Source organism: Alligator sinensis, unplaced genomic scaffold (assembly GCF_000455745.1).
Source record: "Alligator sinensis unplaced genomic scaffold, ASM45574v1 scaffold913_1, whole genome shotgun sequence".
Taxonomy (NCBI): domain Eukaryota; kingdom Metazoa; phylum Chordata; order Crocodylia; family Alligatoridae; genus Alligator; species Alligator sinensis.
The window spans coordinates 278,672-304,505 of record NW_005842501.1 but is presented as its reverse complement, the minus strand read 5'-3'; the positions used below and the strand labels follow the sequence as shown (position 1 = coordinate 304,505).

The 25,834-nt window shown below is 42.6% G+C and overlaps 1 protein-coding gene across 3 annotated transcripts in view; it reads right to left on the bottom strand.

The window, feature by feature from the left end:
- THSD4 (thrombospondin type 1 domain containing 4) overlaps positions 1 to 25,834 on the bottom strand; it is a 675,583-nt gene that overhangs the window by 625,082 nt on the left and 24,667 nt on the right. Inside the window, exons 1-3 of one of the 3 annotated variants that reach the window (XM_025213011.1) lie at positions 8,756 to 8,958; positions 4,124 to 4,198; positions 569 to 1,011 (exon numbers count right to left, since the gene is read on the bottom strand). In XM_025213011.1, the coding sequence (XP_025068796.1) occupies positions 569 to 891 (323 nt within the window). In that variant the 5' untranslated portion in view covers positions 892 to 1,011; positions 4,124 to 4,198; positions 8,756 to 8,958. Of the gene's footprint in view, positions 1 to 568; positions 1,012 to 4,123; positions 4,268 to 8,755; positions 8,959 to 25,834 lie in introns of those variants that run through there. The other 2 variants (XM_025213012.1, XM_025213010.1) reach the window with 2 other exon arrangements.

The following is a 25,834-nucleotide window of genomic DNA, read 5'->3' as shown; positions in this document are numbered from 1 at the left end:
GTAGTTCTTCCCTATTAAAGTGGGAGAGAAATGAAAAGTGAAAGAGGCAGAAAACCAAAAGGTTCTTGAAATTTTCCTTTTAAAAATGTGAGCCAAACAAAGTCTTGGTCTGATCTTTTATCAAAAAATATTTTAAAATTTTCAACAAGTGTGAATTGGAATGATACTACTGAGATTGAATGGCACAGCTGAATTATCTTTTACTAGGATTTCGATTAAGAGTTCAAAGAATACATTACAAAAGTAAATTTTAAAAGAAAATAGTAAAATAGCCTGTAGGCAACAAAGGCACAATTGTCACAACAGCACACCTGCTGTTGGTTTTAGAATAGTCTAGAGTGATCATATTACAATATCACCACCTATGCCTTGAGGCATCCTTCCAAAATAGTTTGTGGATGTTATAAACCTATGCCATTCTTCAGCGAGTAGCATGTGTTTAATTCCATGGGTGTTGACATCTATTAACAAAATTTAGCATCTAGTGCATTTAGCATCTAGTCTATTTAGACACATTCTTCAAATTCACAATTTACATTTAGCTTTGGATTGAAAGCTTGAACAGTACCTCTTTTCTGGCTTCGGGCTCTGTCTTTGAGACTGTGAATGCCGGCTGCCTCTTAACATTCCTCTATTTAGATGGCTGTCATTGCGGCCTCCTGAGGAAACTGAAGCCCGAAGGCCTGCCCGTAATTGATCTCCATTTCTGTGAAGTGGCACAGATGTACGGATAGCAGACACAACATGGCCAGAGTAAGATGTCAATGGGTCTTCACGATGGCGGGAATACTGGTGGGCAACAGATCTTTCTGAGGCTGGGTACTGTTGCCCTGGCCTGTGATAGCTCCTTTCATGGTAATAGGCTGGAAGGCAGGGTCGTGTTTGCTCCATTACCCCTCCATTGCAACTTCTAGAGCAGGCTGACCAGGGGCCCCAACTGCCCCATATGCCTGGGATTCCTACACCATTGTCTTCAGAGGCACCTCCTTGCTCTTCTATCCTCTGGGGAACCTAAGGACGCAAGAAGATTTAATTAAGGCAATTGCACTACCGATTCTAATAGAAAAAAAGCTCTATTTTTCTTTAAAAGCCACTCTCTCCAGAATCATGGAAGGGAAAAACTGAGCTAACTAGGAATGGATTTAGTTGCCTTGATCAGTTCTTATGCTTCACCCTGCTAGCACAGGAGGCAGCATCCCTTAATTAATTTCTCCTAGAACCATCAAACCTTCAGACCAAAAGTTGTTTTTGGACTTTCTGGACAGGGCTGGATGTCTCTTTGGCTTCCACAATGGAAAATGCTGCTCAATTCAAAGTTCAGAAATGTGAAGATGGAAACTTTCTATTTTTTCCTACACATCAATAGCAAAATCAGAAAGAAAGGAATTTTTTTTTGAAAACCCTTAAGTTACCTACCACAAGATGATTTCAAAAGAAAATGTAAAAGACCAGTGTTACTCTAACTTTGTCGCAAACAACAAAAATGTAAGACAGGGCTGTCCAAGTAGCAGCTCACAGGCCACATCCAATCCTGAGAAATTAACCTGGGGATTCCAGGTTTCCAGTCCAGGTGCTGCTCCCCACATTGCTCACCTGCTGCTGTCACCAGAGTCTCTGGGTTCCCCCTCCTTCCTGATTCTGCTGCTTGCCGCTGGCCTTGGGACAGGGTGGGACAAAGTGACCCCAGGAGCTGAGGTAACCCACAGCTAAAAGGGAACCTGCATGGTGTGGAGACACTGGTGCAGCAGGGGGCCCCCAGTGTGGTACAGTGCAGGTGGGGTGCCATGAGGTGCCAGCATGATTAAGGGTGAGAGGGAGGGAGGGAGTACCCATGTTTGGGGGGCCTGGCATGGCAGGTGACCTACAGCCACCATGCACTTAGAAGTTGGAAAGCACCAAGTTAAAAAATGTTGATCCATCTCTCATCCTATAGCTGTACAAGGGTGATCTCAAGTGGTGAACTCAGGATGCAAAACTGACTTTTCAAAGCACTCCTGTAGTTAACCCTAAGTAAACTTTTGCTGTAAAATATTTATCAATTAGCCCTTTTCCAATTGTGCAGAGGGGCAACTTCTCCACATATCTCATAGTTGTTTTTTCTTTGTTGTATTCTAATAGCACCCACAGTTTACTAGAGGCTGGACACGAAGAGTGAAGTGTAGTCCCTGCCCTAGAGAGAAAGCCATCTAGAAGGCAAAAACCAGAGGAGAGTAGGGAGATTGGAAGAAAATCCACATATTCTTGACTATGTTTTACAAACTTTATGTGAACTTGTTTTAGCCTATGGATTTCTCACTACAGGCAGGGTTTCTATTAGGGCTGTGCGAAGCTTCGGTCACTGATTCGAGTCAGAGGATTCAGCCCAATTCAACAGCTGAATCTCCAAATTCAAATCAAATCAGGAGACCCAGTAATCTCTCTGAATTGAATCAGAAGCCTCCGATTCGGTTCAGAGAGATTAAACTATTTGTCCATAGATACAGCTTTATATGGTTTTTCTACATACCTCCAGGTACCAGGTATGGCTCATGAACACCGAGATGGGGCAGATGGAGTGTCCCAAGGGAGCATGGGGGGCGGGGACACTCCCCCACACACGCAGTGGCAGATCCAGAAGTGGACCAGAAGTACTTCCAGCCCACTTCTGGGTCCACCGCTGAGCATGAGGGGGACCCAACTGAATCAGTGACTGGTCCCTCCTGGGTCTGGGGGGGCACCCAAGGTCCCCCATGGCCAATTGCCAAGCTGAGCGGTGCAAGGGGGTCCCCCATAAGCTCAGCAGCGGACCTGGAAGTGGACCAAAAGTACTTCCACACTTCCATGGGATGCTCCATCCGCCCCACCATCTCAGTGTTCACAAGCCACACCTGGTACCTCGAGGTACGTAGAAAAAAACATATCAAGCTGTATGTATGACCGACTCGATGATTCTCCGAATCAGAACTGAATCTTCAGATTCAGATTCGGCCAGATCAAGTCAGGACTGTGATTCAAATCTGGCTGAATCCGAATCATACTGCCCACTTCAATCACTCCTAGTTTCTATTACTGTTTCAGCTAAGTAAAAGGCTGGGTACTGCTGCACTGCCTCAAGAGCAGACCAGAAACTGGATGATATATCTGCTTCCCCACTGATCCAGGGTGAGGGAAATAGACTATTGTAGTTTTGTGTGAAACAGCTTGCTTCCTTCAGCTACAGCCTACTCTCCAGTCAAAGATCATGACTAAACTGAAAACTACCTAAGCCAGTCACAGGACATTACAAAGCAACGAGCTATAAACATGGGAGGTTTTAGTGGAATGTGGTTTGTGAATATGGCCTGAATACACTATTACAATATACAAACCCTTGCCAGGCTAGGGTTTGTGGTGAGCTATGTAATAGTCAGTTGTGGTCTACATAATCTGAAACATTTCTCCTCTCTGAGGCTGCTCTCACTCTTTCATCACTAACCACATAAAACACAGCATTTAATTATAACTAGCAAATAATAAAAAGCATCTGTATTAATATGATGTGTTCTCCATTTCTGCAATGTTACATAGAAAACAGGAGCAGATGGCTCTTAGTTTAATACTTTCTTTTTCTGTGGGTAACCCATTTGGCATCGACCTTTTAAATTCAATTGCCTGTACAACCCAATAACTACATAATGTCAGAATTATGAACAATACGTAACAAGGTATTGGTTTCTGGCTGTTACATTTGCATTCATTTCCAATAACAAACAGCACTGGCTCACAATGTGGCCAAATAAATGAGCTATTTCTCAATTTGCAGTTTCTTCACTGAACAGTCATATAAACTCTACATTAACACAGCCCTGAAGTAAATATAAAACTACAGGATGTTTGATTAGGAGAGTGGCCCATCATCTTTCTTTTGACCTGACCCCAGAGAAATGTGTGTGTCATAAAAGTCCAGAGATAAATAAAGTTTCATTAGTCTGGTTTATTTAGTAGTCGTTTTTTATGGTGAATCACTAAACCTTTTTAGAAAGCCACGGGCATTCATCCAGGCAATTTAGAATCCATCAGTTTGCAAACAGTTTAAGCCACCACTAAAAATGAGGCATTTCATTGCATAGAAAGAGAAACAGGTATGAAAGTGACAAGCACTGACCTGCTACAGAGACCTTCCTGGCTGTTAGTCCTCAATACAGCAGGTGTCTTTCAGCTAAAACAATGCTTTAAATGACTAAAGGCAGAGGGAAAATAATTCTGTACACCTTAATCTCAGCAACAACACTGAATACATTAACCTAGGTATTTAAAATCAGAAACTAACAAAACTAACAATAAAAGCATAATGTCAAATACTTTGGTTTAGGTTTGTTACTGGGACTTCTACACAAATCTGGGGATTCTCTGAAAAGGGCAATTTTCAACAGCAGATATTTGAAAAAGAGCTGTGTAAATTCTGGGTCATATCTTCACAACTATTAAAGTAAACTTTACAATTACCTTAGGAGGTAAGAGAGTAGTTAGAAGCCCTATTTTTCACAGTGGGGGAAATGAAATGTTTCCATTTGCTCAAAACCACAAATAAACTGGTATCTGCCTCAACCTACATGAAGTCAGTGGTTTCTGACTCCCAATCTTTCACTCCTTTCCCTCTAAGAATTCTATTGTCCCTTGTGTAACACACAATTCCTGGGAGAAGAGCCTGACCCTACTTCAGGGGTTGTGCAAAATACATGGTGAATGTAAAATAAAATTCCCCACTAATCTAAATGGCTGCAGCAATCTTGGCTTTTAACCTGACAATATACTAAATGAAGATATCAGTTAAGCCTCTTCCTACAAAGTAGGATTGCTTCTGCTTGTTCATTAACTTGTATTACCCAGTCCAGTTATAAATGTACCAACCAAAAAGTTTTTCATCCATTCCCCCAGTAGACTATTTCACCTTTAGAGCTTTAAGCACCTCTAGAGCTTTCAAGTTGTGACAAGTGGTTCCTTTATCTCTACTCTTTCTTCATTCAAAATCATAATGACTTTTTTGATTTTGACAAATTGGAAGGAATTTTGAGAAATATCATTCTGATAATATAGTGAACAAATCTGTGAATAGGGAGCAGCTACCAGGATCACTTCTTGTCCCTTGCTTAAAAGTCTCTCATCTCCTTGTACTTCTATGGTTGTCCATTACTTACACAAAATAGTTTCTCAGTGATATGATTAAATTCATTTACCAACAACTAGGGATACAGATAGCCCCACTAAATATTTTTCTCCTTCCTTGAAGTGGCACTTCGGGGCAAAGTTCTAAGCTTCCAGAATACAGTAATGGGACTTTCTTAACCCTTGATAACCAGCCCATGTTTCGGCCTTGAGTCAGAGAGATTGATCAGGTGGCCCAAGGTCCCACTGAGCTCTGCTTCCTATGACTTGGGGTCTTATGCTTTTGTAACAGATGGATATTCCATGTCTTGACCTGTTATACTTTTCTGAGAGCTATCCTTTTCCCTTCTCTAGTTCACTGGCACAAGACTGCTATAAGAGGCCACCTAAAGCTGCTCCATTCATTCACCTTCATATAACAGGGAACCACAGGAGAACAGACACAATATAAAGGATGAGAAGCAAATAATTATTTCCTTATATTATTCCTTAAAATTAGCCTTGATGACACTTGTTAGCTGAGTTCAGGAAGTCCTATGCATCCCTATTTTGCTATGATTTTACACGACAGTCTAAAAACTGCAGCCAATTCCAGATTTGATGCTGAACCAAGGGAGGAGTTGGATACAATTTGTAAACAGGAACTGCATGAACTCACATCAGTTGTTTTTATTTTACTGTTGTTATTTTTCATCCAGTTGAAACCCCTACATAAAGTTAAAAAGTATAGAAGGCTTCCTGGGATTTAGAGCTCTCTCTGGGAAAAGTTTTTCTAAAATATGCACCACAGAGAATGCATAATGAAGCTGCACACTATAACAGGTTTACATCAGAACACATGATTTGAAGAACTCATTTGTGATTTGTTCGCCTCTCAAGACAAAATGCTGATAAGACTCCTATTATTCCATTCCACACTACGCCATATTATCAAAGTTATTTTTCAGAGGGTGGAGGGAAACGGAGTCATACAAAGGACCTATGACTCATGTCTCTTTCAGTTCAAATGAAAAGAACGTGCATGTGTGTTCTTCTACTTTAGAAGACAATTTCACATAGCCTTCACTTCTATTTGAGCTTTCAACTCATCTAAGTACAAAGAAGGAATCTTATCACTGTCTAATGTAAGACTTTAAAGCATGCCCAGCTTTAAAAAACAACAAAGAATCTATCCGACAGAAAGGTCAGTCATAGGAACATAGGAAAGTAAGGCTGGAAGGGACCTCACATGGTCATCTAGTCCAACCCCCTGATCAAGGCAGGATCATCCCTGACTAAATCATCCCAGCCAAGTGTCTAATTGTAACAAGGAACCCCGGCGATGTTACGAGGAAAGAAATGAGAGACCATAAAGGCCCCTTTAAAATGAGGGTCTTTGTTACCCAGAGAAGACAAGGACTTAGAAAGCAAGAACCTGGCTCCCAGGAGGTCCACAGTGCTACAAAACAGAGAAAGGAAGTTACCTGAAGCAGGAGGCAGTCTTGTGAGGTGACAGCTAGAGCAGCAGAGATCCCAGCTGCTAGGGTGAACAGAACACCTTCACTAATGATCCAGGATAAGCAGCAGGCTGCCAGCAAAAGCAGGGACAGTCAAATAAGAAATAGCTGACTCCAGGCTATGGCAGGGGCTCTAAAATGAGATAATGGGAAATCTCTGTGCCACAGCTAAGAGACAGGAATCAGCTGACTGGGAGGAGAGGGGCTGGCCTGCTTGGCTCCAGGGCAGAGGGACACTCTGGCCCTGAAGGTAAGATGAGAACAGAGCTCTCCTGCAAGGTATGAGAAGCTCACATCCACCAAGAGAAGAAGGGCTTCCACTAGCTTGTAAATGCAACTGAAGGGGTGAAGATCTGGTTGAAGACTATTTGAGTTTACCCAAAGGGGGTTGATATTTTTGTTGAGGACTCTTTATGTTAACCAAGTGTGTTCCTGTTTTCCATTTATAACCACTGGAGGACCAGGAGCAGCTGTGAGGAATTGTTAGGAGGGTGCATAGCAGAGTGCTCTGCATGCTGCAATTTTTCTTTCTTTCCCAGCCTCCCCCCACCTCCCAAAGAAGCAAGCCTAAGTGGAGAGGGGCTGAAGCCACAGGGCTGAGGTTGAGAAACAAGAAGGTTGAGACTGCAGAGATAAGGCCCAAGGAGGTGTGGCTGAATCAAGAGGTGTGGCTGGTCAGAGTCTAGGACCCAAGGTATGAAGTGAGGATAGTCAAGAGACTGGAAGATTGTGGGCTCAGCTGCTCGATAGTTCAATGGATGGGAAACTGGCTACAGGGTAGGACCCAGAGAGTTCTCACGAACAGATCCCTGTCATCCTGGCATGAAGTGGCTAGTGGTGTCCCTCAGGGGTCCGTGCTTGGACTGGTACTTTTCAATATCTTTATCAATGATCTGGATGGGGGAGTGAAAAGCTCGCTGGTCAAGTTCACAGATGACACCAAGTTATGGGGCAGTGTGGCCAAGCCAGAAGATAGGTTGCTGATATAGGTGGACCTGGACAGGCTAGAGAGATGGGCAGACTGGAAGCAGATGAAGTTTAACACTTCCAAATGTAAGGTGCTCCATCTGGGGGCAAATAACCCTCAAAATACATACAGGCTTGGAGGTGACAGCCTGACCTGCACCATGGCTGAAAGGGACCCAGGTATAATGACTGACCACCACATGAACATGAGCTGTCAGTGCGATGCAGTGGCCAGCAGGGCAAATAACACGCTGGCATGCATCAACCAGTGCATTTTATGTAAAACTAAGGAAGTGATACTCCCACTGTACTCAGCGCTGGTGAGACCGCAGTTGGAGTACTACATCCTGTTCTGGGTGCTGCACTACAATAAGGATGTGGAAAAACTTGAGAGGGTCCAGAGAAAAGCCACACATATGATCAGGGACTTGCAAGGCAAGCCATACAAGGAAAGGCTGAGGGACCTGGGCCTCTTCATCCTAAAGAAGAGAAGGTTGACTGGGGACTTCATAGCAGCTTACCACTATATCAGAGGAGTGCATCAGGAGCTTGGTGAATAACTGTTCACTAGGGCACCCCTGGGGAAGACCAGGACCAATGGATATAAACTCCTGGAAGACCACTTCAGGCTTAATACCAGGAAAAACTTCTTCACAGTCAGGGTGCCCAGACTGTGAAATAAGCTCCCTCCAGAGGTGGTGCAGTCACCTACCCTGGAGGTTTTCAAAAGGAGACTGAACAGTCTTCCTGCCTAGAATGAGGGGGCTGGACCCAATGATCTGCAAGGTCCCTTCCAGCCCCTAACAATCTATGAATCTATGAGACCCAGTAAATAGAGACTGGGTAAAACCTGAGGCATGGGTATGGCTATAGGGGCAGCTGGAGCCCACAGTTTTTGCATCTGTGAAGTTCTTGTCCCAAAAAGATCACACAAGAACAGGAACTACCTTTATTAAAAACAATTAACTTCCTAATAATATATGTATGCATACTGTAGTAAAGCAGAACACCATAAGAATGATGCAATTTGGACAGTGCCCTCTGACAGCGCAAAAAAATACATGAAGATACTCAATACTCAACACCCTTCCTCCCACCCCAGATAACATATTCCTGTTAAACATTTGGGTTGGATGGTGACCCATCTTCCAATTTCAGGGGTAACAGACCTTTCACTGACAACAAAAGTAGGTTCCTTTGGCTGCTGTAGAATAGCTTCAACAGCTGGAAGGACTGATGGATTTAAAAGAGCAGCTGATGGACTTGTCAGATCCAGTTCCACCAGCAGTGCAAAGCCTTCTCATGTTGCAGAGGGCACATTATCTGGAGTCTTGGCCTTATAGGACACTGGGCCTCTAGCTCCAAGGACAGATGCAGGCACCCACTGTGGCCCAGTTACGTAATTTTGGATTCATACAGGTTCACTTCGTTCCAAGGTTCTTATGTGTGAAACATCTTGTTTCTTGGAGAACTGGATTTCTTGCATAGTCTGATATTTAGCTACTAAATCTGGGTGGAGCTGATCCATGCATGTTTTCAGCTGGTGGTTCATTAGTAGTTCTGCAGGGCTGCAACTTGTAACAGTGGATGTTGCTGCATACTGTAGTAGTAAGAAATTAGTTAATTGTTGGTTCCAGTCACCATCAATGATTTGTTTCACTGCATCTTTAGTAATCTGGAGCATCCGCTCAGCTTGGCCATTTGATGACAGGTAGAATATGGATGTGGTGTGATGGATAAGATTCCTTCCCATAGACTTAAATTCTTCAGAAGTGAATTGTACAGCATTGTCGGACACAAAGGTATCTGAAAGACCATGCACTGTGAACAGTTTCCCTTAAAATCAGATTACAGTGCATAAGGTCATTGATGTGACAGAAACAACTTCCAGCCACTTTGAGAAAGAATCAAAGACAATAAAGAATATCTGGCCTTGGAAAGGATCAGCAAGATCTATGTGCAGCTGAGATGACAGTGTCCTGATCAATTTGCAAGGATGGACTGGAGCCTTAGCTGATGTGCGACATGTAGCTTGGCATGTTTCACACCTCTTTACCGTTTACTTGATATCAGCATCTATCTTTGGCCACTATATAACTTCTGGCAAGAGCTTTCATGTGAACAATCCCCAGAAATCCCTCATGAAGAGTACTGAGAACTTGTATTCAACCTGCATTAAGAATGACCACTCAGTTACCCACTCAGACATTTCTTAAGGGCAGAAAGTTCATGTTTATGTTTACCGAATGGCTTAAATTCATCTGCGACCTTTGCCAAAGGCCACGCTCTTCATACCCAGTTTAGCAAAGTCATCTTCCTGGAGAGAAGGATCAGAAGAGAACTCTACCACCATACCATAGAGGGTGCAGGAACACCAAATTCAGGACAGGATAACAGCAAACAACTCTGCATTGGCTATTGACTTCCTAAGGCTGCACTGAAATTTGTAGTCAGACTCATTTAAAAGTAAAGACCAATGAAGCACATGTGGTGAAATGATTTGGTGTTGTGGTCCAGTCTTGGTGAATAAATCTAGCAACAGGTTATGATCTATCACAATATTGAATTTGCAGCTGTATACATAGTCATGGAATTTCTTAACCCCACCAACAATTGCAAATGCTTCCCTATCATTTCGGGCCTAATTTCTCTCAGTCTTATTCATAGTTCCTGAGTAGCAGGCAATGGGAGTTTCATATCCATCATTCTGCAGGTGACTGAGGACAGCCCCCACTGCATATGGTGAAGCATCAAAAGAAGGCAGAAGAGGCTTTGCAATGTCATAATGAACTAGCATGGTGTCAGATTACATCAATCACCTCACATAATTGAAAACCTTGTCATGCAGTTCAGTCCATTTCCACAAGGCATTCTTATCCAATATGCAATACAAAGGCTCAGCAACTTGTCTTATAACAAAGAATGGTAGAAAGGAAGTACGGATTGCATGAACGGACTGTAACATGGATAGAAACCTGGCTGGATCATCGGATTCAGAGGGTAGTAATCCATGGCTTGATGTCTAGTTGGCAGCTGATATCAAGTGGAGTGCCCCAGAGGTCAGTCCTGGGACTGGTTTTGTTCAACGTTTTCATCAGTGCCCTGGAAGATGGGATACAGTGCACCCTCAGCAAATTTGCAGATTACACCAAGCTGAAAAGAGTAATAGATACATTGGAGGGTAGGGCTAGGATTCAGAAAAACCTCAACAAATTGGAGGATTGGACCAAAAGAAATCTCACAAGGTTCAACAAGAACAAGTGCAAAGTCCTGCACTTAGGATGGAACAAACCCATGGCTAAGCAGCAGCTCTGCAGAAAAGGACCTGGGGATTACAGAGGACAATAAACTGGATATGAGCCAACTATGTGCCCTTGTTGCGAAGACAGCTAATGGCATGCTGCACTACATTAATAGAAGCATTGCCAGCAGGACATGGGAAGTGATTCTTCCCCATTTTTCAGCACTGGTAAGGCTATATCTGGAGTACCGTGTCCAGTTTTGGGCCCCACTACAGACAGAGTCCAGCAGAGGGTAACAAAAATGGTTAGGGGGCTGAGGCACATTACTTCTCAGGAGAGGCTGGAGGGAACTGAGCTTTTTTAGTCTGGAGAAAAGAAGACTGAAGTGGGATAATAGCAGCCTTCAACTACCTGAAGCATGGTTACAAAGGATGGCTGTAGCCTGTTCTCAGTGGTGGCAGATGACAGAACAAGGAGTAATGGTCTCAAGCTGCAAAAGGGTAAATTTAAAGTTAGACATTAGGAAAAACTCTCTCACTAGGAGGGTAGTAAAATAGTGGAACAGGTTACCCAGAGAAGTGGGGACTCTCCATCCTTGAGGGTTTTTTAAGAACTAGCTATACAAAGCCTTGGCTGGAATGATCTAATTGAGGATGGTCCTGCTTTGATCGGGGGTTCGACTAGATGACCTGAGGTCCCTTCCAACCCTAATTTTCTATGATTCAATTAAATGAAACAGACCCAGGAATGACTACAATTCCTGCTTATTCCTAGGTGTTGTCTTCTACCTTCATTGGTTGAATTCTGGTTGTATCAACTTGGAACCCTTGGAACTCCATGCTGGTTTCTCCAAAAGTGCATTTCTTTTTCTTGAGTTTTAGGCCAGCATTGGAGATGCATCATAACACTTCTTGCAGCAGGATAACTAGCTCTGGCATGGACCCTGCTCCAATGACAATATAATCAAAATACAGCATGACTCCCTTAAAACCTGCAACTAAGTTATCCATAACCTTTTGGAAAACTGGTACAATGCTTACTCTAATATGAAGGCCCTTGGCTTGGAAGGCTCCCTTATGGAGGATCATTGTGCATCAGTGGTTTGATCATCCACAGGAAGCTGTTGAAACACTTGTGCCAAGTCTAACCTTCTCTCCAGCAAGAATGGCAAGGAGCTGGTTTATTGCAGGAATCTGGTATGGGTGTTTCTGTAGCGCCTATTAATGGTACATTTGTAGTTGGCACATAATCAAATATGACTCTTTGGCTTTGGGGTGGGTATGAAAAGAGTAGCCCATGTTGAATTTAAAATTTGCTTCTAGGACACTTTGTTCCACAAGCTGATCAATCTTTGCATCATGTTTTTGATGAAGGGTGAAGACAACATAATGAGGCTTCACTCAAATTGGAGCTACAGTCAAATCCACATAAATGATACAGGCTGGCTTTTATAAACATCAAGCTGTTCATCAAAAAACCTCTCTGAAATCCTTTATGACATTTTGTAAGGTGTCCATCTAAGGGTGTGCACTCCTGTTAACTTGGTACCCAAGGGCTCAAACCATTCTCCTCCTAGTAAGTTTACTCTCTGACCCTTAGCAACTCTTGAGTGGAAGACTCGTCAGTCCTGCCCTTAGTGGACACTGCCCTTTAATGGGGTTGGTGCATAGTGATTTTTTTGGCAAGTTGAGCATCTAGAATCCCATCCTTGTCACCAGTCTCCTGTATCTGTGGGGTTCTTGTCCCAGAGAGATCACACAAGAACAACAGAAACCATCTTTATTAACAACTAATTTCCTAATAATATGTGGGTAAAGCAGAACAGCATGAGAATTGTGCATTTTGGGCAAGACCCACTGATAAAAGAGTGCAAAATATACATACTTAATAGACAACAACTATTATTGCCTTTAAGACAATTAGGGCCTATAGAGCCAAGACTAGAACAAAGAGAACAAGGAGTAGCACCAGAGACTTAGCCTAGATAGGAGAGATACCACCAGATTCCCCTTTTTAAGACACCAGACAACTTTCCCAAATACCATTTTACATCAAGGAATGGCAGTTGAGTGTAGAAAGGGGAGGTTCAGAAGGGGATCGGAGAGTGCATAATTAACCTGCAGGCAAGAACCTCATGGTCACCCTCCACATGGGTCCATAGGTCACAGATACACTAACCTGCTATTGAAAACTTCCAATGATAGAGATTCCACAGTTTCTCTAGCTAGTCTGTTCCAATGCTTGATCACCCTTGTAGTCAAAAAGTTCCTCCTAATCTCCAACCTGAATTTTCCCCACTGAAGCTTGAAGCCATTGCTCCTAGTCATCCTGTAGTGTTATGAAATATGCAGCCAGCAAAATTATTTAAAAGCTTGGATTGATATTGTGAGAAGTTTTAATCTTACATATAACTCTCAGCAGGTATTTGTAAATGCTGGACATTACCAAAAGGAACTAATCTGAATTAACCTATTCCTGTTGAATAAAACCACAAACCACATTTCAGGACCAATCCTAACTTAAACTGACATGACCCCAATGAATTAGCTTGGAGTTGTCAGGTGCCTAGCATTTTTTATTTTATGTACAGGTACAGGTATGATGGGATCTGATGCATGATCCATACAATCGCACATCGTGCCATGCCACATGTGCATGGCAGGAGGCATGACTGTAGGATGATCATCATGACAGACCCATCATGCTTTACAGCTAGTGCCAGGGGAGCCCGATCCTGACTAACCCTACACCTGCAAGCAGCGAACTCCTGTGGCTAGGAGCCCCCTCAGCTGACAGGGCTCCCAACCACAGGGGTCCCCCAAGGGTCCCTGAAGCAAGGAGAATGCAGTTGAGCTCCAAGCAACCCCTGTGGCTGTAACAGTTGCAGTCTCACAGACTCGGCGCAAGTAATTCTGTGACTAGGAGCCAGCATCAGCTGGGAGCCCCTAGGTTTTGGGGTGCACATGGGTCCCCCGCAGCTGGGAGCTCCAATCAGCTAACAGAGCTCCCAGACATACAGGTATAGGCTTTACATGCAAATTAAAGCTGAATAGAAAGCAGCCATGAAGTTATTTTCCAACAATAACTTTATAGCTGGTTGGACCTTCTTACAGTGTGATAGTAGCTGATGTAAATAATTTGCACATGCAGCCAGTGTAAATAAATGGTGCAGTTAACCGGGTAATTGCATAATAAATGTAATGTGTAGAGGGGGCCTAATACTCCCTGACCAACAGCTGAACACTAATGAAAACTGTGGAAGAATATAGAAGGCTCAGCAAAAGACAATAAACAACGAAGCAGCACAACTGTAGAGTACCAAATATGAATAAAGGACCAAGGCAGACAAGGTTCTTTGGATAAATGTGATATCTTTTATTAGACCAACTAAATAGATGGAGGATCAGAGACCACAGGAGACAACAGGTGCAAAACAGGTAGGTACAAAGGAGGAAAAGAGGGAATGGTTGACCTGGTGATAGGATGTAGCTGGTAAAATATAGAGAGGCTACCTAGGGTTATCAGATGGCAGGCAGGTTATAATGTACCATAAATCCAAAGGCAGAAACACCCCAGTGCCAACCCCTGCAATTTGATCACAAGATTCATACCCACCACTTTAACTCCTGGGCTATGTACAGACCGTCAAAAACCTGAGGCTGAAGCAATTCAATCTTCAAAGGTTAGTTTAAGCTGCATAGATTGAACTGATAAGCAACTGAACAGACATTCACTTTTGATTCCAGAAATGCAGCCACATGCATTCAATAGCACAGGCCAGAAGCCAGGGGATGCTAGAGCATACCTCTTTGCTTGGCTGGAGCAGACAGCTTGGGCCAAGGCTAGCCTACCCACACTGCAAGAGGGGGTTGTGGGGAGGTAAAAAGCATCCTGGGATGCTGGGGGACTGAGAATTAACTTGATTCTGGAGGTCATCTAGGACAGATGTTCAATAAACTGATTTAACCTAAATCAGTTATGTCTGATACTGCATCCATCCAGGTTTATCTTAAACTGGTTTCAGTCATTTTGGCAATGGTTTATGTGTACTGAACTTCTGTTGTGTTACAGATTTGAACCAGTTTCCAATCACTTACACTGGTTTATGTGCAATTTTTGTCCCTAGCCCTAGAGCCAAGGAGAAACTCAGCTGTCGTCTTCCCCCTCAAATACAAGCTTCTAGCCTCATAATTGCAAATAAAATCTTGAACACATACCCCAAGAAACACTAGGAGGCAAAGAGAAAGAATTCAAGATTTGTTTTGTTTTTTAAAATAATCATATTATATTTAACCATTGATTTTTGAATACCTGAAGTGATGCAGTTCAATGAAAAATGAACAGAGTTCAAGTAAACAAGACATTCTGGTCTAAATCCAGCTATGTATGCAAGTATATTCCTTATTTAAGTCTCAATTGACTTCAGAAAGACTTTTCATATGTTTAAAATTAAGCACACGCTTAAGTATTTAACTGAGGTGTTAGTGAAGAAATCAACTGAAGTCTCACCATAGGAAATGAACTCCAAAGTCTCCTAAATAGCAGAGTTTGGCATAAGTTAGAAGGATCTGGTCCCCTTTCTTCATCCAAAAGAAAACAGTGTGGATATACTGTCTTACTTCATAATGAAACTAGCTGCAATCTGACTAACGTCCATAGCTGTAATGTTCTCTCTGCTGAAATCCAGCTGACAGAACTGGAGGAATGAGAAGCCTTTTTACAGTCTGACCTCTCTTCATGAGCAGCAATGGCCAAAATTCTTCCTCGAAATAGCAGGCAGGACTTGGCCCTGCAGGGCCCAGGCATAGTTCCAAGGCTGATCTTGTCATGATGCATTAAAACTACCACTGTACTTTTTCAGCAAGTTAAAGTTTGGCTCCTCTACACCTAAAAAGGATTGCATACGACTTAAGTATCCAGGAATAAGGTATTCTAATTTCTGCTTCTTAAATTCCAAAATACCAGTCTTCATTTAAGTGGAAGCTGCATGCTATATTTGAGAGACTTGGCAGTCTCCTTTAACCATTGTGGCACAACATATCATTCTGTGCCAATATATTATTTACAACATACTTAGTTTTAACAGATATATAATCTCATACTGTTTTTGTGCTTGCATGAATTAAACAACTATGTTACATATATGGGGAGATGTAAATACCAAATTTATACAGACCTTATACAACACTACAATTGAGAAATCAAACAGAGGGGGGAAAAAGGATTCCTATTGGAGCATAAACATGGCTACACTGCACATCCTGTATAATTCACGGTATACATTAAAAGACAGTTTCACATATACTGAGTTCTTGGATACACAGATGCAACATGCAATAAATTAAATGGAAGCTGTACATACATATCCAAAGGGTAGGTTTTGACAATGTGTTTTTAATCAAGTCCTCTGTGAATAAAACAGCTAACCAGGGGAGGCAAACAGGATGCATTTTGCAAGAAATAGAGGGGGGATCATGACAAAGGAAACTAAAGATATGGAAAGCAGTTAAATGTTTTCCACGTGGATAAAAATCTTCTTCTCCTCTTTTGCATTGTATTTTTCACTGTTTTCTTTTCACCCACTACAGTAACAAGCTCTGGTTGGGTGGACCACAGAAGAAATGTCAAGACAAGACTCATCCTGCAGACCTTACAGACCAACCCAATTTGAACTTCTGTTTTTTGTTATAAAGGAAGGGAGATCCTTAAAACAACTTAATTCTCTTTAAAAAAAAGTAAGGTAAAAAGCATGTTTCCATGGGCTTCTGCTAACATTCTTAAAACTCAATATTACAGAGTCTACAAAACACCCCAACAAAACAAAAGAAATCCTTTCTATGGAAAGGAACAATTGAGGGATCCAGCCATTTTCAACTGCCATATAAATCTTCATCACACTAAGTCATTATACCTACCCACCCTTGCAATTACCCACAAAGAATTACAGAAATATTTGAAAAAATGAAAATATTAAATTACAAGAAAAGGATTAAATCCCATTTTTAATGGTCAATTACTTTTTTTATTTTTGACTACTTGCATGTACTTGAGAGGCAACATTAAGCCTAGATGGGTGGTGTAAGTCACGAGTTAGGAACAAATAATGAAGAATTATATGACAGGAAAAGTGGTCAAAAGGACTTGATGTGAAAGTCCAGCAGTGTATTGCTGTGAACTTACTCTGCTAGCAAATACTATTCATCCTTCTGGAAGATGCTAAGTTGGTCTAGCTGATTCACTAATAGAAATGCCTTTTCATCCTACCCAGATATAAGGAAAATAGACATAGCACCCCAGGATGGGCTAGTGGGACGTGGCTTATGAGTAGCAAGATGTTCTATGATTAAAAGTAAAATCACTATCATTTTTTCACTTCAGTTATTATTATACAAGCTCTTATTTATGTTTCATCTTTCTAATATTAGGGATCCTGGTTTTCTCTGCTTAAAAATCCCAAATTCTCCAATTCAAAACCCCCAAATCCATGTTTTTCCACAATTAAAATGAAATGCCACTATACATATAAGTATTAGCTGAACACGATGTTTTATCAATATATATACACAATTCTAAAGCAGTATGGAAGCCTGTCAGTGCCTTGATCACTATAATAAAATAGATTCTAAATACCTATATATTTTGGTGTTTGATTTGGGGTTTTTTATCCTATAAAATCAGAGCTCCCCCTGCCCCCTTCACTCTCCAGCTGTGGCTGTCCCCCACCCACCACTTTGTGGTGCTGAGCAGACCTGATATTTTAGTGCCCGGGCCCTGCCCCTCACTCCCAAGCCACAGCTCCACCAGCCCTGCTGATGCCCCTCACACCCAACCTACAGCTTTCAACCCCACATCTCTGCTGGTGCCCCTCACTCCTGACCCACAGCCCCCCATCCCCACAGGTTCCCCTCACTCCTAACCCACAGCCCTTCCAACCCTGCCTGTGCCCCTCACTCCAACCCACAGCCCCCCACACCTGCTGGTGCTCTCACTCATGACCTGTAGCCCCCTGCCTCCCCAGCCCTGCTGTGTCCAGCTGTGAGGGCAATGGAGTTAGGGCCATGGCCCACAGCCCCCTACTCCTCCAGCAGTGCCCGAGTACCAGTTGCCACCTGTGGGAGGTGGTGGCTGCTGTGGCCAGAGCCAAATGAGGAGCCCGGCTCCATGTGGACAGCATGGCCAGAGAAGAGCTGAGATGAACTGAGCTCATGGGGGAGGAAGGATGCGAGGCTGCCTGTTGCAGACTTGGGGCTCCTTGCCCTGTTGCTCTCCTCTCCCAGAGCCTCCATGGCCCAGTGAGTAGGACCTGGCACAGGAGGTTAAAGAGGCTTGGTGCTGCCATCATTGGGAACCCCATGCCAGCTGTGCTGCCATGATGAGGCGCCCCCTGCCTGCCTGGCAGCAGTGAGGGCAATGGAACAGAGCTGTGCTCCCCTTCCTGCCCCTACTGCTGGGAGGGTATAGATAATGTTTTGTCTATACCCCCACTTACAGAAAACCACATAACTTAAATCAATTCCACCTCCCGCTTTTTGAATGTCTGTACCTAGACAGGGTGATACATGCTGTGGATGGGCAAGAGCAATGGCATGACTTTAGCAAGGCTTCTGACATTATCTCCCATGTCATTCTCATTAGTAAGTTATTACAGACTACACAAAACTACTGTAAGGTGGATGTTTAACTGCTTGGATAATCATGTTCAACCAATGGTCAGTGGCTCAAAATCTAGTTGGGAAAAGGTATCGAGTGTGATTCCCTGTGGTCTGTTCTGGGCCTAGTATTGGACAATATCATCATTAAGAATTTGGAGAATGGAATTGAGTGCACACTTAGGAAATTTTGAGAAAACACTAACTTGAGTGGAGTTGCAGACATTGGACAGTAGATCTAGGATTCAGAATGACCTTGGTAAACTGAAGAAATGGTCCAAAAATCAAATGAAATTCAACAAGGACAGATGAAAAGCCCTGCATTTGGGACACAACAATTGCATGAGAAAGAACTACCTAGACTACATTAATAAAGAAAAGGATCTAGGGCCACAGTAGACCATAGGCTGAATATGAACCAACAATGTGCTCCTGTTACAAAAAAAAAAAAAAAAAAAATCAAGATACTGATCTATGTTAAATAGGAGTGTCACTTGCAAATCAAGGGAAGTGATTCTTCTGGTATATTCAGTACTTGTGAGGCCTCACCTGGAGCACTCTATCTAGTTCTGGATCCCTCACTCCAAGAAAGATGTGGACAAATTAGAGAGAGTCCAACAAAGAGTAACAAAAATTATTAGAGGCCTGGGAAATATGATTAATGAGGATAGGCTGAAACCACTGGGATTGTTTAGCCTGGAGAAGAGAAGGCTGAGGCAGCATTTGATAAGAGTGTTCAAATACCTGAAAGAAGATGGAAATAAACTATTATTCTCTGTGGCTGCAGTTTGCAGGACAAGGAATGGCAGTTTTATATTGCAATGAGGGAAATATAGGCTGGATATTATGAAAAAGATTTATCACTATGAGGGCAGTTAAGCAGTGGAACAGACTGCCCAGAGCGTCTCTAAAATCTCCATCCTTGGGCATTTTTAAAAGTAGCGCTTGTCTGGGATGCTTTAGTGAGAGATTCCTTGAGCTGAGGGTTTAACTAAATGACCTCCTGAGGTCCCTTCCAGCCCTATTATTGTGGATTCTTAGTCAATCAATTCATATGAATATTTAAAAAATGGTAAAACTAATAACATTTAGAGTTATACCATATTAGAAAACTGACCTCTGATATGAAAAGCAAATTTTACAATCACCTACTAGAATGTTCCTAACTTTACAAATGTTTATACAAGGGGTCAAGTAGGAACTTTATTAAGGTATTCAGAGTTCTTCAGACCTGCGTGTCTTTTTTTTTTTTTTTTTAAATAACTAAATATAGAAGCATAAATATTTTTATTTGTTACACAGTCTGTACCATCCCATCTTGGCCCCTTTGTATGCCTCACCCATTTGTCTTTGCTTTTCTTTTAAACTGAAAGCTTCTTGGGACGGAGACCATGGTTTTAGTTATGTTTTAGTATGTACAGCATCTACCACAATGGGGCTCAGTCTGGCTATGGACTTAAGGCACAACTACAATGTAAATGTTTTTAGCAACAACATGCTACATTGTCTTTGGAATGAGATAACCACAGCATAATAGGTGTTTACATAATAATCTATTGTCTAATTGCATAATGTATCCTAGGACCTGAAGTACAAAATTCACATGTGAATATCTTACCACTGAAGTTCCAGGGGTTAAACAACTGAGGGCAGAAAGAGGAATGAAACAGAAATAGGAACAAGTTCTGCAATTCAGACTGGGATTTGCTAGGCTGAAATCTTGGTTTTGGGCCTATCCCTATGGTAGCAGCATTATAACATTTTCTACATGGCTTTTTTTATAGTGCAAAACATTAGGGAGTTTTGACATTATTATACCTGAAGCATACGAGGATGACATTGCCTAATCATTCCCACAAGAGTCAAAAACCATTGCAGAACGCTTCGGTAGGTTTGTGTGTTTTATGTGGATCCTTGAAGGGTTAATTCACTTGCATTCACTTAAAAGTTAGCTTCACCTGCCATAGCAGTGCCCTAATATTAAGTCATTTTGGATAGCCCCATAACTCTACCTAGACTTAATTAACCCAAATCATATTGGATCATAAAAAATGGCAATATTCAATTACTTGTATTTCAGTAGCACAATAAGAAGCCCATTGAGCAGATACTGGATCCCAAGTTAACGATAAGATTTTACTTCTCGTTATTTGTCAAAACCAAAATTCTTTATGGAAACTTAACTTCAACAAAATACTCATTTGGAAGCTTTCTCAAATCTGGCCAGGGATTTGAAGGGAGGGAAAGCTCTACAGAACAGCCAATAGCCTGGTGGACAGAGCACTCGCTCAGGCAATGGTCTAACCTAGATCCCTGGCAGATGTTACAATTAAGATGCAATTACCCTGTTAATCACACCATAAACAATAACCCTGTCACACATTCAACAAATTAATGGTGTGACAAAACAAGAAACCAGCCATGAAAATATTCCAATGTATAACATTTTTATGGCTGGTTTCTACTGGAGCTTAAATTGAATGTGCAGCAGGGTAATGAGAGTCAGCTCAATACTCTGGTGGGGTCCTGGCCCCAGGACCACATGGGAGTCCTGAACCAGTTCTGGGGCAGTCTCAGGGCTGAGACCAACAATCAGCTGATAGTCAGGCCCAGTCCTGGGACTCCACCTGGTCTGGAACTGGCTCTGGTGCAGTTCCAGGGCTAGGACCAACAGTCGGTCCTGATTGTTGGTCCCAGCCCCAGGACTGCACAGGAGTCTGGAACTGGCTCCAGCCCCAGACCAGGTACCACACTAGAGTCTTGAACCAGCTCCAGTGCAGTCCTGGGGCTGGAACCTACAATTGTAGATCCCAGTCCTCTGATTATGCGTGAGTCTGGAACCAGCAAGGATTGCAGAGGGAATCTCAAACAGCCTCAATCCAGTTCCAGGGCTGCAACCAACAATCCCCTGATTATCAGTCCCAACCCCAAGACAACTCAGGTCAGCCAGCTTGTGGGCACTCAGCTTTCAACTCTCCACTGCAAGGGAAGCCCAGGATTCTGGGCTCCCTCTGCATTGGCAAGTTGTAATGATGCTATTGGGATCCAATTCCTGATCCCAAACATTGCAATATTCACTCATGCACATGTAGCATCACAGGATGCATGAGTGTTGGGATTGGGGATGAGATCCCATTGTGCCTTTAAAGGAATGTGTTCCATTGCCCTTGTATTCTGAAACTGCCCGATTCAAAGAGTTGAACAAGTTGGAGTCTCCAGCATCCTAAGTGATTGTCAGTTAGGTACCAGACCTCTGACTTTTCTGGGGTGGATGTCCCTGTTCCTTTGTTCATGACAAAAATAAATAAATAAATAAATAAATAAATAAATTTCACAAGATGCTTGCTTTCTTTCTGCACTGGAACAAAAAAATCCTTGAAACCTCAATTTAAGTTTTGGGGGTTTTTTTTGCAAAATGGAATTCTTGTTTTCTGGCCAGCCCTGAGTACCCTGGTCAGTGTTGTGCACTCATCTACAAGCATAATATTTCTCTCTCCATTCAAATGCATCCCAAAGACTGGCCTTTTCCCCGCAGTATTAACATTTCTGGCTATAAGTCTGAAGAATGTACATTATAAAAGTTCACTTAGAACAAGAAAAAACTTATACTGTAATAACAATTATAAGAAACATGCTACAAAAAATTGTGACTTTTTCAGAAGTGCTTAGCAAACAAATCTATGAACTTGCAGATAGTAATTGCTCAGATCTCTAGTGACTGGTAGAAGAATGGAGTAGAGGCCAACCAAAATATCACTACACAATAGGTACACATTTGCCTGGTTAGCGTGCTCTGCTATTTTAATCCTTCAGTGCATTTTTGGAAGCCTTTAATCAGAGATGTAGTAAACTGTTTGAATTTTACAGTACATGGTAAGTGTAAATACTACCAGCTTAGATTATTTCAGTTTCCGTTCTTTGTATTAAAAACCCTGCCTGAACATCTGTGCCTGTGAAGATTAAAGGACTGAAAACCCTGGAAACAGAAGATCTTTGTATCCACAAGTCACTGCAGAATGCTACAATGCCTGGGAAGCTTAACTGCCCCACCAACTGATTTTGCCCACATCTGAAGGGTCTTTAATATTATCTAAACACTCTAGAGGGTAAAGCAGCTTTCCATCAATTTAGCATAGTCCTTGCGCTAACACAGCTTTAGACTGCCTCCAAATTACACCTAATCATTTACACCAAGAGCACATCTATTGTTGGCAGCGAAAGTATTGGTCAAGGCTATTGTCCACTGGGAATTCAGCCGAGATCTCATTAACTTTTAAGAAAACTCATGGCCCACTTCTGATCTCACCTGCACCCATTTTATACTAATGCAACTTATCTAACTCTGCAGTTACTCCTGATTTACACAAATATAAAGGAGATCATGAATCAGCAAGAGATTCGACCTGATTCGGTGGCCAAATCTCTGCATCTGAATCAAATCAGAGGACTCTTTAATCTCTCCAAATCAATTCAGACAGATTCAGCTGTTCAGACGTAGATACAGCTTTAAATGGTTTTTCTACATACCTCTAGGTAGCAGGGGCTCTGAACCCTGCAGTGCTGGAGAAGATACAGCATCCCACAGAAGCACGGGGGGGCTCCCCAGTGTGCTCAGCAGCAGACCCAGAAGTGCCGGACACCGGGGAGCACACTGGGAGGGCCCCCTGTACTCTCCTCCCCCAGCTCAGTGACTAGTCGGGGGAGGGGGGGCACCTGTCTGAGTGCTGATTCATGAGTCTCCTTTATATATATAGAAGGCACATGCTCCTTCAAGTGCTGAATGCTTTCTCCAAGGCATACAGCACTCTCACCTATTTATTCAAGGCTTTTAAGTTCAATTCCCTTATATCAAGATGAGGCTCTTGTCATCACATAATATTAATCCACATGTATCCCAAAATAAGTATGCTTTGTATGATAACAATAAAATGACACTTTAAAAAAATATAATGCCAATTCTAGGTAAGTCATCCTAGCACCACTCAAGGGGGGTGGGACTTAAGGAATAGGGATGCTTTAAGGCAGGCAGTTGAAAATTTCCCTTGCCTAAAGTTGCACTGGTCCAAAGCCTAGGACAGGGAGCACTAGATCATGTACCAGTGAGAGATCTGAGGTCCAGTATTGTACAGCTCACCTGATCCACAAATGGGTAGTTTCACATAAACTGGAAAAGAGATTCTCAGTTTTCCACAGAGGCACAATACTTACGGTTAATCCTGAAAGGTCAAAAACTTAAAGAAGTTACATTTTTGTGTATAGAAACAGTATTTTCAGATCTCTATGATAAAGTTGGTCCAAACAGTCTTTATTCTCAAAAGAAAATGGCAGAGAGCTTTTATACAGTCAACCTTTTATATATTTTTCAAGATTTATGTTTCTTTTCCTGCATATTATCTCACAGTTTGGTGTAGAGTGGGATAGACACTTCATGGCAAGGGTCAGGTTATGCTCTAGATTGTAGGTTTTCATTTAAAAAGAATATCATCTCTAACTCTTCATGCCTCACCACTTGAGGTGCTCACCATGTCTAGCATAGAGTGTGTCCTCATGTGTTTGTTCTAAGCCACAAACATTTACCCTTTACACACTTTTGCCAAGCACTACAACTCACAGATCAGTCTTTTCTTCCTCCACCCCACCAAACATTCTGTCTTGTTTGTATTGACCACGTGCAATTAAATATCTGCCAATCTGAGCAAAGTAAAATACATTTTACTAATGCAAAAATATCACTGGAATTACTATATTGAGATTTAATCTGTTATTGATATGAATATGCATGTTTTAATTCAAATAAACCAGGTCCAGAATTTCCAGATATCTTCCCCCAAAATTTTGAATAATTTTGCCATAGAGTACATGTAGCAGGCTGTCACTTTCACAATACAGCTTTTATTTTCCCTGAGGCAAACTTGTCCCCATAGGAAATAACATAAAGTATAAACAAGCAAGTACATAAACAATAAGTAATTAAATCAAACCCTGCAGTCCTTTTCCAGACCTCGAGTAACCCTGGCTCTGTGATGCCTCCTCAACACCTCCACCTTCCTTCTCTCTCCTCTCTCCCTTCTCTGGGGTCTTTTAACTTCCTCAGGGGCCATCCAACCATCCCCATCAGCTGGCACAGCTGTCCTAGACAGGCATGCAATCCTCTTTCAACCGTCTGCAGCTGAGCTGCAGCCCCTGAGCCATGCACCCAGTTACAATACAGTTTTGTTCATTTTACTCACTTTCTTCCTCTCAAGTTTGAGTAACTAGCTATTTAAGCAAAGAAATATGAGCAATACCAAAAAAAAACCCAACTTGTTTTAGGCAAGTTTTAGTCTTGTAAACCAGGCTCTTGTAAAATAAGTGGCATATACCAAATCCACCAATAGATGGTGTAAACATTTTACTAGTACCCATGTGAAGCAACTTGCATGATAATACACCATGCCTGGGTACACACATTCCAGGAGGTTAGATCAAGTTAAAAATGGCCACCTAAACTAAAATAAGTCAGAAAGTGGTGGGGGGATGGACTAGCAGGGGGCAGTTGGGGAAATTAAAGGATAAGCAGGGTCCTGGAGTGTGGGGTCTGCAGGGAGGGATCAGGGGAATCAGCAGGACTAACAAGTTACACAGCAGGGCAGGCAGGATCCACAGGAGGGATTGCGAGGTCTAGTGGGTTCTGCAAAGGGGAACAGGAGAGTCCATGGGATGTTGCTGGGGTCCAGGAGGGTTTGGTGGGATCAGGTGGGCTCACAGCATGTTCAGGGGGCATGGGAGGATGGAGGGCTCTCCCTCCCCACCCCAGGCCCAGGGATATTTTTAGCACCCTGACATCCCCCACCCCCAGGTAAACCATCCTTAACCTCACTGAACCTAGTCCCCACGCCAGGACTTATTTCCTTGGCTCCTGGCATCAGTGAATGCTGGTAAAACTGGCATCAGGAGTGACTTACAGGATAGAGGATTTGGTGGGCTCCCAGAGGGCAGGGAGTACAGCCTGGTCTGTAGGGGGGTGTTGTCTATTTGGGGGTGGGGTGAGGGGCTGGAGGGCTAAAAATAGCCTGGTGTCAGGGGTGCAGGTACGAAAAGCACAGCTCCAGGGCTGGGGCCAACAGCTGGGCTTTTCCAAGTTGTGCTGGGAACTGTACAGAAGTTTGGAACAGTTATATAGGTCTAAAAATGTCCAACCTGATCCAAGTTACACTTCCTCAAAGGTAAATTTAACCTGGATCAGGTCTGCCATTTTTAGACCAATCTAACTTTCCTGAACTTCTGTACAGTTTGCACTTAGATCGACTTAACTAGGGATCTAAGTGTGAGGTCTGCACCTGGGTAAATTAGATCACGTGGCCATTTTTAATACCAT